The 15,493-nt window shown below is 49.7% G+C and overlaps 1 protein-coding gene across 1 annotated transcript; it reads left to right on the top strand.

Moving 5' to 3' along the window:
* Positions 1-1,703: 1,703 nt before the first annotated feature.
* Positions 1,704-13,088, top strand: LHFPL5 (LHFPL tetraspan subfamily member 5). The gene is made up of 4 exons (XM_059701878.1): positions 1,704-2,280; positions 6,496-6,732; positions 11,431-11,456; positions 12,967-13,088. Exons 1-3 carry the CDS (start codon positions 1,869-1,871, stop codon positions 11,439-11,441), a joined length of 660 nt encoding a protein of 219 aa, XP_059557861.1. The 5' UTR covers positions 1,704-1,868; the 3' UTR covers positions 11,442-11,456; positions 12,967-13,088.
* Positions 13,089-15,493: the final 2,405 nt, after the last annotated feature.

The raw sequence follows: 15,493 nt of genomic DNA, 5'->3' as shown, positions 1-15,493 counted from the left end.
CTGGGCTAAGCAGTTTACACATATTATTGTACCTGACATTTATATGATAGGAACTGTTATCACCCCATTTTATATATGATGAAACTGAGGCTCACGGATGGTCCCTGAGCTAAGTGCTGATTCAAATCCAGACTGTCTAAAAGCCAAAAGTCCAATTAAAAAAAAATCCTCATTTGAGAATATTTCATTGATTTTTAAAAATATTTTTTATTGATTTGAGAGAGAAAGAACTCACAACTCAGGTATGTATGTGCCCTGACGGAGAATCAAACCTACCCCCCTTTGCGGGACTGGACAACGCTCCAATCACTGACCCACACCAGCACGGGCCAAAGCCCATCTTTTTTTTTTTTTTTTTTATTGATTTTTTACAGAGAGGAAGGGAGAGAGAGAGAGAGTCAGAAACATCGATGAGAGAGAAACATCGATTAGCTGCCTCCTGCACATCTCCTACTGGGGATGTGCCCGCAACCCAGGTACATGCCCTTGACCGGAATCGAACCTGGGACCTTTCAGTCCGCAGGCTGACGCTCTATCCACCGAGCCAAACCGGTTTTAGCTTTTTTTTTTTTTTTTAAATATATTTTTATTGATTTCAGAGAAGAAGGGAGAGAGAGATAGAAACATCAGTGATGACAGAGAATCATTGATCGGCTGCCTCCTGCACACCCCTTACTGGGGATCAAGCCCACAACCCAGGCATGTGCCCTTGACCGGAATTGAACCCCGGACCCTTCAGTCCACAGCAATGCTCTATCCATTGAGCCAAAGCAGCTAGGGCTAAAAAAAAAAAAAAATGTTTTTGTTGATTTCAGAGAGGGGAAGGAAGAGGGAGAGAGAAAGAGAAACATCAGTGAGAGCCCAGCCGGTGTGCCCAGTGGTTGAGCACCCATCCATGAACCAAGAGGTCACTGGTTCGATTCCCCGTTGTGGGCTCGTGCAGGAGGCAGCCGATAGATGATGTTTCTCTCTCATCGATGTTTTTTATACATTATACATAATGTATTCATAAATAATTACAAAATATATTGTTTATAAATAACATATGTAAATGCCATGCATACATGTAAATATCTCACTGTTTTTGAGGGCAGGGGCCCTGCCCCTTTTATTTCTGTGGTTCTTGCTCGGGGAAGGTACCCTCCAACACAGGGCTTAGAAACTGCTGGTGGAGCCACGGGAACTAGAAACCGGTGACCGAAGATCACATCAGAGCAGGCTCTGCTGGCCTCGGGAGTGCAGGGTCGGGGAGGCGACCAGGGCGCCCGGAGGGTGGGATGGGCTGCGGGCCGCGCTCAGGAAGCGCTTTTGCGGCAGGAACTGAGCGGGAGGAAAGTGGCAGCCGCAGGCCCCCTCCCAGTGCTCGTCCTCGCGCTGAAGAGTCACGAAGGGCCGCGGTTCCCTGCCAGGCGAGCGGGTTGGCGGCTCCCGCGCTTCCCTGGGCCGCGCGGCCCCACCCGCCCTCCGGGGCCCCGCCTCCCGGACCCCGGGCGCTGTCCGCGGTGCTGAAGCGGAGCTGTCCGAGGGGGAGGAGGGCCGGGCCACGGGGCGGAGTCCCCGGAGCCCGGAGCAGAAAACCGGGAGGGGCAGGGCGGCGCCGGCTGCCCGAGGCCCCCGCGGGCGTGGGAGGAGGCAGGAGGCCCGAGGCCGGCCGGCTGAAGCGGACCCCGGCACCTGGACGAGCTCCGGAAGGCGCACGGTTGTCCTCCTGGTCCGATTAACCCGCTCCTCCACCCCGGAGGAGCCCTGACCTCGAGCCCTGACCTCAGCCTTCTCCCCAAACCCGGCTGAGGAGTGGCCCGCTCTGGGCCTCCCTCCGCGGACCCCGACTCCCAGCCCCGGCCCCCGCCCGGGCCCGCGCCCTCGCCATGGTGAAGCTGCTCCCCGCCCAGGAGGCGGCCAAGATCTACCACACCAACTACGTGCGCAACGCCAGGGCGATTGGCGTGATGTGGGGCACGCTGACCATCTGCTTCTCCGTGCTGGTCATGGCCCTCTTCATCCAGCCCTACTGGATCGGGGACAGCGTCAACACCCCGCAGGCGGGCTACTTCGGCCTCTTCTCCTACTGCGTGGGCAACGTGCTGTCCTCCGAGCTCATCTGCAAGGGCGGCCCTCTGGACTTCTCCTCCATCCCCTCCAGAGCCTTCAAGACTGCCATGTTCTTCGTGGCCTTGGCCATGTTCCTCATCATTGGCTCCATCATCTGCTTCAGCCTGTTCTTCGTCTGCAACACGGCCACAGTCTACAAGATCTGCGCATGGATGCAGCTGGCTGCGGGTGAGCAGGGCTCGTGGGCGGGCGGGCAGGGGCCCAACCTAGGCCACAGGTGCAGCTGCACCATCCTATCCTCTGTGGAGGCTCTGGGTCCCCTACTCGGCTCGCCTCCTTCAGCCCAGCCCTACTCGATGCTCTATAGAAGCTTCTGAGAAGTAGCGGCTTGGCTGAAATGGAGTGGACCTCGGAGACCAGATTGTTCAACCGCCTTATCTTGCAGAGGAGGAACTGAGGCCCAGAGAAGGCAAGTGACGTGCCCAGGAGCACAGAGCTAGCTGGTAGGAGAAATCAGGTGTCCTGACTCCCAGGCCATTACACCAGAGACTGCTGCTGCTCTGGGAGGGAGGAAAAAGGAAGCTTCCGTTGTCAGCCATGTGGGGATGCAACCCAACGCAAGGCAGGTAGTGACGCCAGTCAAGCCCATTCTAGAGGCCCACATCACCCACTTCTGAGTATTTGTTCCGTCTCCTCTAAGGATCCCCAGGTCCCTGCCCTCACTCCTTTCCTCCCACCCCAAACTGCTCTCAGGGGAGACTCGAAGGCCAGCCATGGATTTAAAATGTTACGTGCATGTGACCTTTCCCGTAGAGACTTGCATTTAAGTTCTCTCTTTCATTGTGGAGTGGAAGTCTCTGTTCCCTAATTATAGGATTCCATGCTTGAGGTAGTAAGCGGAAGTGACATTTTGTGATGTGGAGGGGTGCTGTGTAGGAGCTTTAAGACTGTGTAGGGCAGGTGGTTACTATTGGTGATCAGAGGCAAGACCTTCCAAGCCCCCTTTCCCTGCTCCTAGCTCCGGCAGGACTCAGTGGGCCAGCGGGTCCTACTCTCACCCAGAGCTCAAGAAAAGATGGCCTAAGACATTGTCCGCAGCCTTGGTCCCTCCCCACCCCCAGGACTTCACTCAGCCTCTCCGTACTGGGGAGATGTCCAGGACAGCTGGGGACTGTGGACAGAATGAAACTGCTTTGACATGGTTGGCTAGAATGAGCAGTAGTGTAACCCTTAACAGAGGGAATGAAACAGGAGTCAGAATCCCAGACAACTAAACACACAGACTCAAGCCTGTCAGGGTTGGAGTGGACCCCAGAGCGCTGCAGCCCTCTGCCCCCCAACGATAGATGAGGAGTTGGGGCTGAGAGATGATAAGACTTGGCCAAGCTGTAGCAGGTCAGCTGGCCTGAGAGCTTAGGAGAACTAGGGCAGAGTCGCACCTTTACGCAGTACGATGGTTTGCAGAGTGCCCTCGCGTGTATCATTCGAGGACCCTCATCACGACGCAATGAGGAGGGTATTCCTTCGGTTTTACAGGCAAGGCTCCTGCGGGTAACTTGCCTTTGAGCACACACAGGTGGTGAGGGACAGAGCCTTTGGCTTCAGATCTTGTACCCAGGCCTTTCAGCAGGCTTCAGAGCTGCCTCCCACCCTGCGCCTCCCCCCCCATCTCCCTTTCCTCTGTAGTCTCTCTGTAAGATGAGGGAAAGGCTGGGGCAGTGGTGAAGAAAGCCTCGGTGCGCAGTGGGGAGGAAGAAGGGAGAATGAAGGTTTAGCAGTTTTGTGACAAAGAGGAGTAGAATGGACCTTGACATGCTTGCCAACTGGCCTTGCATGTTAGAGTTATGGGATGCTAGAGACACAGGCACCCCTCTCATTCTCTGCACTGCCCCTCCCCCAGCCTCCCGCAGCAGGTATCACTTGCTGAACAGGCCCTGCTGGGGGGGCCTGGGTCGGGGAGGGGCTGTTGGGCCATCTGAGCCAGACTCTGGCCGGGTGCTGTCCCCTGAAACATTTATGCTGGGGGAGAGTAAACGTGGTGTCATGTTCCCTCGCTCAGTGCTGGGGAAGGGAAGATGAGCCCAGGGAGAGATGGGGGGTAGGGGGGGCGGGTGGTGGTGTCCCACAGCCAGCAGCTGGGAGATGCATCTATTTGATGAGGCCTTGACTGGTTCGCTTGACCTTGCCAAGAAGCCTGGGACCAAGGAAGGGAGCAGGAGAAGGGAAACCACAGCATTAGAGCTCTGGATGCCAGGTTAGGCTGTGTGATCCCAGCTCCTAGCAACGCAGCAGGGCCAATTGCTTGTCTCTGTGGATCTTGGTAACCTCATCTGTATGATGTAGCAGCAGAACCCTCTGCACGGCTCTTACAAGGATGGGATGATGCAATGCATGCAAAACATGGTTCTCGCTCACTGAGGGTCGGGTGGGGCTCTGCCCTCGCTGTGCTCTCTGGAACCCAGGCTGATGGAGCATCACCTGTCACTGGAGGAGAGGGGGCTCCGGAAGGTCTCCCCCGAGCTGTTAAGTGCTCAGGCCTAGAAATGCACACACCAGGCTGATCTCATACCAACAGGGGGCGCAGGTTTTCCCAGAGAGCTCTGGGAGGGTCCCCAGCCCCAAACACCTTCCTCAAGCACTTCTCCGCTTGTCGCTAAGTCTGAAATGTCACCGCCAAACACATTCAGCTCTGCGGAGATGTCACAACCTGGGAGTACAGGGAATGAACGTTGAAGTCCAGAGTCAGGAGCCATGAGAAGGCACTGGCTTCTCTGAGACCTCAGTTTTCCAACCTTACAAATGGGACATTACTACATGGCCTTCACAGAACTATTCTCAGGTCAAGAGAAACATGCCAGATGGAGTATTTTGTGGTCTAGAAAAGAAGTACATATATGGCTTCACCCTGAAAACAAATCAAAGGCAGGCGATGGGCTTGTGGGGAGGTGGACCCTGATCGCGCACGTCCCTGTGCACTCATTTGACCCGCTGGCCTTCCTCGCGGAGCCAGACGAGCCACCTTAGGTGACGCTGGGTCCTGCGAGGCGCTTTGTGAGGGGCGCCCGGGTAGGCGCAGCCTGGAGACCAGAGAGCCTCAGGCCTGTGGAGCGGGGCCCAGGTCGGAAAGGGCCCCCTGGCCGGCCTGGCGGCTGTGCTCGGGGTCACCCCAGTCACATCCCAGGATTGTGTCACCTGTTTGTGCAGCGTGGGGAGGCACGGCAGAAGCGGGGGCAGGCGGGGAGTGGGCTCTGGGGCTGTGGACACTGTCACAGATGGGCAACAGTAGAACGCTCGGTGCCAAGTATGTGCAGCCCTGTGCTGAGCACCTTCCAGTCCTGACTCACTGGACTCTCCCTGCAAGGCAAACAGCTGGGTACTGTTATCACCCCCACTTTACAAACAAGGAAACTGAGGCAAAAAGCGTAAGTAGCTCGCTGGAGTCACACGGCTGGTTAGCCCAGAGCTGGGCTGGCAGTGAGCTGTTCCTACTGAGACAGCCACCCACCCGGAGGAGAGCTTTCAAAGCAGGCGTCCTGAGCCCACCCTGACCTGGAACCAGCGCTTTAAACGAATATGCCAGGGGATTCTCAAATTCAGGAAGTGTGGGCAGCTGCACGGTGCTGCCCTGGAGGGTGAGGACACCTGATGCTTGAACAGAAGGTTCATGAGGAAGCAGGCAGAGCCGGCTGGGCTTCTGTATTCAGTGAATCTAAGATCCCTGGGCTGAAGGACACACCACTACCCTTCCTGCTGTAAAAGGAAAACACTTCTCGTAAGGCAGTGGTTCTCAACCTTCCTGATGCCGCGACCCGTTAATACAGTTCCACATGTTGTGGTGACCCCCAACCATAAAATTATTTTCATTGCTGCTTCATAACTGTAATTTTGCTACTGTTATGAGTCGTAATGTAAATATCTGATATGCAGGATGTATTTTCATTGTTACAAATTGAAGCATAATTAAAGCATAGTGATTAATCACAAAAACAATATGTAATTATATAGGTGTTTTCCCATGGTCTTAGTAGCGACCCCTGTGAAAAGGTCGTTTGACCCCCAAAGGGGTCGCGACCCACAGGTTGAGAACCGCTGTCATAAGTGATGGCCTGACCTTTCTCACCACGGGTTTCAGAGATGTTGAAATGTGAACAAAGGTACGTCTTAGGAGTGATGACTTCTCTGGGCCCGGACCAGATTTTGGAGGCCGGGTGAGCCAGCTGAGCCTGGTGGGACCCCATGTCCTGTGCAGAACCCGCCCTGGACTTGGAGCCGCTCCCTGCTGCTCCCGGTAGCTGCCCGGTGTCCTACAAAGATGGCAGGAGCTGCCCGTGTGCCTCTCATGGCTGTTAGCACAAGGAGAAGGGAGGTGGCAAGATGACAGCAGTGCGAGGCTGGTGCGGGCTGAGCACACCCAGCCCACACACCCGCCCTCTGCCCCTTCAGCCACAGGCCTGATGATTGGCTGCCTGGTCTACCCAGACGGCTGGGACTCCAGTGAGGTGCGGCGCATGTGCGGGGAGCAGACGGGCAAGTACACGCTGGGCCACTGCACCATCCGCTGGGCCTTCATGCTGGCCATCCTCAGCATCGGAGATGCCCTCATCCTGTCCTTCCTGGCCTTCGTGCTGGGCTACCGGCAGGACAAGCTGCTCCCCGACGACTACAAGGCCGATGGACAAGGTAACGTTCCCCAGGGAGGGGCGGCTTCCTCCCAGCCAGTCACCTGGGCTGGGCCCTGGCCCAGAGATGGGGACACAGCCCTTGTCTCAGGCAAATAAAATGCGGAGGGCTGCAATCCGGGCAGTGCTGTGGGGCGGAGGCTGTCCATGTAAAAGGGTGCCCCCTGCTTTCTCAGGGAGTCCTGATCCAGTTGGGAGCCAGGCCTGCCTCCCCTAGAGAGCAGCCCTGGACTGCAGATGGGGGAGCCCGAGCTCCCCAGGTAGCCTGGGGGTTCTCCATATGTCCATCCTGTTTGTGTCCCCTCACCCACATCCTACCCCTCAGTCACAGAAGGCAGTTGAAGCGGCCCTGGAGGCCGGGCAGACATCCGGGAAGCCTCCGGACTGCCTCCCAGTGGCCTCCCTTTCTCCTGGGCGCCTCTCATTAAGCCCTTCCACTGTCTGGAGGGGCTAACTCTTCCAGCACATGCACTTCACCTCCTTGTCACAGGGCAAGGCTGTCTCACACCCCGCAGTCCTGAAGCGCCTACTCCTAGCTGGTGGCCACTATCCGGGGCCTGTCCTACCTCAGAGACCGCTCTAGCCTCATTCCCCATAGCCGTCCTCATATCACCCATTGACCTGAACTAGAAGACGCAAACTCCCTTCCCCGGTGACCAAAGACCCTTCCCAGGTGAAGGACTGAAGCCCTCCAGGGAGACCACCTGGGAGTTCAGAGAGGAGGAAGCAAAGAGGGGCACAGAACTCGGGTCTTCGCTGGCTCAGCCCAGGGCCCACTTCTCCAGAGGGAAATGATTGGAAACCAAATGACTAGAAAGAGCTGGACCAAGGGGGAGAGAATGGGTCCTGGGGATGCTGAGGGCCTGGGTCCCTTGCAGGCCCTGTAAAGGGAGGGAAATGGAAGCAGTATTTACTGAGCCTCCTCTGTGTGCAGGAGTGATGCAAGGTTCTTAGGGGCCATTTTATTTAATCTTCACAGCAACCCCGCAAGGAAAGGTTGGAGGTGGGGACCCCAGCAATCTACACAGCTTTCTGCATCGAGGGTTCTTCCAGGGAGGCCTCAGCGGGAGCTGCTGGAGGCAGGCTGCCTAGGTCTCAGCTTCAAGGGCCATCTGTCTGGACACAGGCACAGAGCATTTTTATATCACTCATTTGTGTTCTTTCTTGAAAATGTTTTTTACTGGTTTTGAGAGAGAAAGGAAGGGAGAAGGAGAGAAACACTGATCTGTTTCCATCCATACCCACCCTACTGGGGACGAATCCGAAACCTGGGCATGTGCCCTGACCAGGGATCAAACTGGCGACCCTTCGGTGCATGGGACGATGCTCAAGCAATGGAGCCACATCAGCCAGGGCTCATGTGTATTCTTTTCTCAGAAGAAATTCTTTGAACTAGAAAGAAATTTTATTCACAGAATTCCTCTTTAAAGTGCTTTCTTAACTACTCAACAAAGTCGTTATTGCTGCTGACAAAGCACAGCACTGGGCCAGGAGAGCAGTCTGAATCCAGTTCTTCTGAGCCAGATCACCAGTGTCCTTTCTAGGACAAAGGGGGTCATGAACCCCTGCTCTGCTACCTCCATTGTTGTGCGGCAGAAATGAAACAATGACAGCAGGAAGGAAGACCTGCACCATATATAGTTGCTAATCTACTCTTTAGAGGTTATGGAAGCAAAGTAAATGAGTAGGGGCTGTAGAGTCAGACCTGGGTTTAAAGCTTTGGCCCCATTGTTAACGAGCTGTGTGACTTTGTAGAGGTTACTTAACTTCTCTGAGTCTCAATTTCCTCAGCTGAGCCTCATTTCCATGGGGTTAAGTCACCTACTTCAAAAGATTGTGCTCAGGAGCAAGATAAAAATATCTGCTCTTGTGACTTCATTGAAGATTGTACTGGAGTTTACAACCAGTGCAATTAGTCAAGAAAAAGAAATAAGAGAACTTAAATTTGGAGAGGAAGAAGTAAAAATAACTTTTTGACAGATGACATGATTTTGTATATAGAAAATCCTAAATAATCCACTAAAAAACTATTAAAGCCAATACGCAACTTCAGCAAGGTTGCAGGATATAAGAGCAATGTACAAAAATCTATTGGATTTGTATACACTCAAAATGATCAATATGAAAATGATATTAAGAAAAATTTCACTTACAATAGCATAAAAAATAATAAAACAGGAAAATTTAACAAAAGAAGTGCAAAGTATATACATGAAAAATTTTAAACATTGTTGAAAAAAAGGCCTAAATAAATGAAAACATCCATGTTCATGGATCAGAAGACTTAATATTGTTAAGCTGGCAATATTACCCAAACTAATCTACAGATTAGATGTGATCGCTATACAAATCCCAACTGGCTTTTTGCAGAAATTGACAAGCTGATCTTAAATTCATATGGAAATGCGAGACCAAGAATAGCCAAAACCACTTTCCAGAACGAAGTCAGAGGATGACATATCTTGATCTCACCACTTACTAAAGAAGCTACAGTAATCAAGATGGGGTGGCACCTGCCTAAGAATAGACATACAGATCAATGGAATAATACAACTGAGAGACCAGAAATAAGCCCAAACATCTAGGGCTGACCGATTTTCAACAAGGATGCCAACACCATTAAATGGGGGAAATAACAGTCTTTCAATAAATGGTGCTGGAACAACCAGATATCTACATGCAAAACAAAACAAAACAAAACAAAACAAAAAATTAAGTTGGACCACCCACCTTACATCATATATAAAAATTAATTCAAAATGGATCAAAGATCTACTTGCAAGATATAAAACTCTTAGAAGAAAATATAGGTGTCAATCTTCATGACCTTGGATTAGGCAATGGTTTTTTAGATATGACACCTAATACACAAGCCACCAAACCACCCCCCACCCCCAACAGACAAATTGGATTTTATCAAAATTGAAAACTTTTGTGCTTTAAAGGACACCATCAAGATAATGAAGACAACTCATATATTGGGAGAAAATATTTGCAAATCATAATTATAATTCCAGTATCCAGAATATGTTAAGAACTCTTACAACTCAACCATAAGAATACAAATAACCCAATTTTTATTTTTTTTAAATAGATTTTTATTGATTTCAGAGAAGAAGGAAGAGGGAGAGTTAGAAACATCAATGAGAAAGAATCATTGATTTGACTGCCTCCTGCACGCCACCTACTGGGGATCAAGGCCGAAACTTGACTGGACTCAAACCCAGGACCTTCAGCCCGCAGGATGATGCTCTATCCACTGAGCCAAACCAGCTACGGTCAAATAACCCAATTTTTAAAATGGCAAAGGATTTGAATAGACATTTCTCCAAAGAAAATATACAAATGGCCATAAGCACATGGAGATACTCAACATCATTAGTCAGTAGGAAAATGCAATTCAAAACCACAATGAGATATCATTTCACGCCTACCAGATGGCTATAATCCAAAAGATGAACAAGTATTGGTGAGCATGTGAGACCTTGGAGCCCTCATACACTGCTGGTGAGAATGTAAAATTGTGCAGTTGCTGTGGAAACAGAATGGGAGTTCCTCAAACAGTTAAACAGAGTTACCATGTGACACAGCAATTCCACTCCTAGGTGTATATGCAAGAAAACTGAAAACATATGTTCACATAAAAACTTGTGCATGAATGTCCATAATAGTGAAAAAGTGGAAACAATCCAAATGTGCATTAACTGATGAATGGTGAACAATATGTATATGTCCATACAATGAAATATTATTCAGTCACAAAAAGGAATGAAATACTGAAAATTGCTACCATGTGAATCTTGAAAAAGTAACATTAACCTCACTGATGTGGTTCAGTGGTTGAGCGTCAACCTAGGAACCAAGAGATCACGGTTCAATTCTTGGTCAGGGCCTGTGCCAGGGTTGTGGGCTTGATCCCCAGTGTGGGTGTGCAGGAGGCAGCTGATCAATGATTCTCTCTCATCACTGATGTTTCTATCTCTCCCTTTCTGAAATCTATCTATCTATCTATCTATCTATCTATCTATCTATCTATCTATCTAATTATATTAAGAGAAAGAAGCTAGACACAGAAGACCATATATTGCATGACCCCATTTATAAAAAAATGTTCAGAACAGGTAAACTCATAGAGGCAGAAAGTAGATTTTAGTAGTTGCCTAGGGTTAGGAAGAGGGAGAAGTTGGGAGTGATAGCTAATGGGCACAGAGTTTCTTGGATGAGAACATTCTAGAATTAGATAGCAGTGATGGTTGCACAACCTAGTGAATATCCTTAAAACCACCAAGTTGTACACTTTAAATGAGTAAAATTTATGTTTAAAGGATTGTGCTGAGGTTTAGATAGTGCATATAAAACACTAACACTGCCTGCATGTTATAGCTGATTAATCAACATTAGTTCTCTTCCCCCTTCTTTCTGGTAACCCCACGTTTCACATCATCCATTTGCCCAACCAATTAAGGGCTCCTGTGCTCAGTTGCGCAGACACCTGGGGGTGCAGTGGTGAGGGGAGAAGTCTAACTTGGACCTAAGGCCTGATGCTGGAGACCATCTAGCAATATGGAATTATAAACTGATAAATGTTATGAACAGAAATGCAAAGCTTTCTTGAGAATGAATGAGGAATTTGATGGGGAATTATCCCGGAAACAAGGCTTGGTTGTAAGCAAGCGCTGTGTTCTCTTTCTCCTTGCAGAGGAAGTCTGAAGCAGCTGAAGGGCGGTGAGTACTCCACAGGAAGGTGGTCTGCCTGCCTCTTCATTGAATCCTCAGCCGGAATGACTCATGGGGCTGGGCTGTGGGGGCTGCCAGGTGGCCTGGGGACCACCCAGGTAGGACTTGGCTGGTATCTGAGCCCTTCACTGAGGGTTAACCGGCAGCCTTTTAGTTTTGCTTTTGTCTTGAGAAACGGAAAAAGAGCAGGGAGAGGACTCACAATAGACAGTTCCATAACTCGTTTTGTGGAGCGTGGTGGAAAGAATGCCTTTCAGAAGTCATGACTGTAAAGTGGGCTCTGACGTTAAGAAATTGGAAGTGATTTTTAAGACATTTCCTAGAAAAACCTAATAAAATAGAAAACATAAGAGGAAAACAAATATCCCAGGAAGCTAGGCAAATAGAATTGCTGTACTGGTATTACATTTACTCCCATGCTTCCTGATAGCTGAGGCAAAAAGAAAACTAGTTTTGTTTTTTTTTAAAATATTTTTTATTGATTTTTTACAGAGAGGAAGGGAGAGAGATAGAGAGTTAGAAACATTGATGAGAAACATCGATCAGCTGCCTCCTGCACACCTCCCACTGGGGATGTGCCCGCAACCCAGGTACATGCCCTTGACCGGAATCGAACCTGGGACCTTTCAGTCCTCAGGCTGACGCTCTATCCACTGAGCCAAACCGGTTTCGGCAGAAAACTAGTTTTAATGAATGCCTGAAAAACAGCACGGTACATCAATATCCTCCTTGTCCTTTAGGTTTCCAAACTGTGACTGAGCAAGAACATCAAGGAGCACGTTCTAAAGAGCGATAAAGCAACGCCCAGGACAGCGTCAGCTCCCTCACAGCTGCCCTTGACCTCCCTACAGCGGGGCAGGCACTGTGTGGGTGGGAGGGAATATCTCCCTTCAAACTACGTTAATTTCTCCAAATCACCTCCCAGTCAGCGACCACGTACATATACTTTTTTGAATACTTTAAAGTCAGCATTGCACCTCTTTAGCTGTTTCTCACACTTTAATCTGCACCCAATGGCCTGGGGATCTTGTTCAAGTGCAAGTTCTGACTCCGTGGGATCAGGCCGCGGACACTGCCTTCTAACCAGCTCTCCAGTGATGGCTGCGGGAATTGGGATCACACTTCGAGTAGCAAACTGTTAGAGATAATTCTTCCTTTTCCCAATGTTCATTATTAAAGACTTTAAAAGCTGCCAATTGCTAAACTGGACCGTGGTTATCAGCCATTTTGGGTTGCCATCATAGCTTTCCGATAGATTCTGGAGTGGGATGAGAGTCAAAGGCAGCTGCCTCTCTATGTCTGCTCCCCCTTTTTTGCACTACCTTTTATTTACATTTTAACGGACATGAATTTTTTTGAGGGGCATTAAATACTCTCATACACTAATGAGGAAGATGCATGCCTGGGTAGAAATGAATCAAAATGTGAGCATTCATGGAGCTTTTTCTTGGCTTTAAAAGTATCAAATCTCACAATCTCAAACTCTGTTGTTTTAAAGATCACAGGTCATCCATTTCCGTGACACTGGAAACTTCTGGAGTAGGATTCTTTAGAGATGAACTTGTTCCTGCCCACATCCTGTCCGAAGCCCTTTGCTGCAGGATTAGAACCTGGTGGGCTCCTGAGATAGGCCGCCCACTGTCTACAGAACTTTCCAGAGAAGCAGAACTGCAGTGAGCATACCAACGATATTCAGACTCAGTCCCTCTCTCCTGATGGGGGCCCCCAAGTTCTCTTTCGATCCCTTCATATGTGCAAATTATTTTCCCTCTTGAGACCTCTCTGTGAAAGGAGAGGGCAAATGAGTCCATGCCCAGGCGCCTCCAGGTCTGACTCCCACAGCCAATTCCCTGAAGGCCTCCAGGGAAGGCACGTGGGTCACTGCCCCGGCTCTCAAGGGCGTCTGAACACGAGGCGGCTAAGTGAGCTGGATCACCTCAGGTTGAAGTTTTGAGGGGCCTTTGCGTCTTATTTCTCACATTTTGTTCCTTATTGATGCTCAAGAGGTGGGTGAGGAAGAGGCCTCCGGAACCGAGGCTGTTAGGAAGCCTAATAAAGACTGGGTGAACATAGGACCTAAAAACTTGAGACTGAATTGATTTTTTTCCTGTGGGACCCCCAAATCACACTTTTCACAGAGCCCACACTGACCCAATCAGAACTGGATCCGACTCATAAATCTACTTGTGTTCAAGTAATTGGTTATAATAACCGCTGATACATCTTGTAAGACACTTTGGGTTTGGCACACTAAATGGTGAAAGCTTTGCAGGCCCCAGAGGGGCACTCAGTCTGGATGGCACGTCACTGGAGCAGTGCCAACATGACAGGCTCTTCAGGCTGTTTCCTGCCTGCGGGATGATGCGGAGAAACAGGGTCTTGTTGCTTATCCGCGGTGAATGATGCCCAGGAAGAGGTGTGTCCTGCGCGGGCGGGTTCCCCCACAGGCGGTAAATGCTGAACAGGCTGCTGGGGGCCTCGTCCTAGCTGGTCCAGCAGCAGTCAGGCGTCGTTCTCCTGGGCTGTAGCGCATGACATTTGCACCAATGCACTCTGACATCTGCCCAGTCAGGGCAGCGACCTTCCTCCAGTGCGGACTGAAGAGGGGTGAGAGCCTCCCAGTACTGTCCCTATTGTTGCTGATGAAAAATTTTATTGCCGAAACCGGTTTGGCTCGGTGGATAGAGCGTCGGCCTGCGGACTGAAGGGTCCCAGGTTTGATTCTGGTCAAGGGCATGTACCTGGGTTGTGGGCACATCCTCAGTAGGAGATGTGCAGGAGGCAGCTGATGGATGTTTCTCTCTCATCAATGTTTCTGACTCTCTTTCTCTCTCCCTTCCTCTCTGTAAAAAAATCAAAAAAATATATATTTTAAAAAAATTTTATTAAAAAATATTTTTATTGATTTCAGAGAGGAAGGGAGAGGGAGAGGAACACCAATGATGAGAATCACTGATCGGTTGTCTCCTGCCAAGTCCCACACTGGGGATCGAGCCTGGGCATGTGCCCTGACTGGGAATTGAAAACTGTGGTTCATAGGTCGATGCTCAACTACTGAGCCACGCCGACTGGGCTGATGGGAACTTTTAGAATGGGATTTAAGGAAGATCACATTCATATTTTCTAGTGCTGAAAAAATTATTTCAGAGCCAGGCACCTACTTTATGCAAGCTTGATGAATGACAGAATTTCCGTTAAGTTCTGTAGCTGAGTTTTCTATTTGCTCATTTATTCCTTTAAAAGTTTTTGATTTTACAGAGGGAAACATCGATTGACTGCCTCCCACACCCCTACCGGGAATCGAACCCATGACCTTTTGGTGCACGGGACAATGCTCCAACCAAGCCACACTGGCCAGCGCTGTTCATTTATTTTATACAAAACAAAACACAAACATTTCTAAAAGCCTCTCCACCTTCAAAATATTTCTCATTGAAATGGCAACTATTGACAGAAGCTTCTGGGGGCTGAAGGTGCACCTTCAACAGCTGGCACCCGCATTGCCGGGCACAGCGAGCTTCAGTGCTGGGGAGAAACTGCAAGTAAGTCACCACCCGGCATTCCCCTTCAGCTCCATCTTCAGGGAAACTCAGAACTCAGCCTCTCCAATGTTAGTAATAATTTTTGTTGATACTCAGTAACTGCTTATCAGCTCTCTAAAGTGGTTTTACCTTTAATACATTTTTAAAAGGCACCTCCAATCTCATCTTTGAAAGTATATAGAACGTCAATAAAACTAGACTCCTCTGACCAAGTTGCTTTATTCCTTGCTCACTCACTCCTGTCTTGCCTGTCTTTGGCTGGGGCTAGGACAGTTGTGATGCCCAAACCTCACCAACAACGACTAACAGATATGGCCAAGAGAGAAAGCACTGGTCATTTATACCTGAAGTGTGGACTGGAAAGATACCCCAAATGTTTTCATTATTTTACATCCCTGTATATTACCTTTGCTGCATAAAAAAACTACCCAGAACTCAGTGGCTTTAAAATATGTTTCACCCTGGCTGGTGTGGCTCAGTTGG

The sequence above is a fragment of the Myotis daubentonii genome, chromosome 6 (genome assembly GCF_963259705.1).
Source record: "Myotis daubentonii chromosome 6, mMyoDau2.1, whole genome shotgun sequence".
NCBI lineage: Eukaryota > Metazoa > Chordata > Mammalia > Chiroptera > Vespertilionidae > Myotis > Myotis daubentonii.
Note: the sequence above shows the minus strand (reverse complement) of the source record. Positions and strands in the feature narration are given on the sequence as shown.

What these genes read in the sequence shown, in the direction of transcription:
- LHFPL5 (XM_059701878.1), top strand. Translation starts at nt 1,869, where the DNA reads ATGGTGAAGCTGCTCCCCGCCCAGGAGGCGGCCAAGATCTACCACACC. An exon ending in ATGGATGCAGCTGGCTGCGG is followed by an intron (nt 2,281 to 6,495) that starts GTGAGCAGGGCT and finishes CTGCCCCTTCAG; the next exon opens with CCACAGGCCTGATGATTGGC.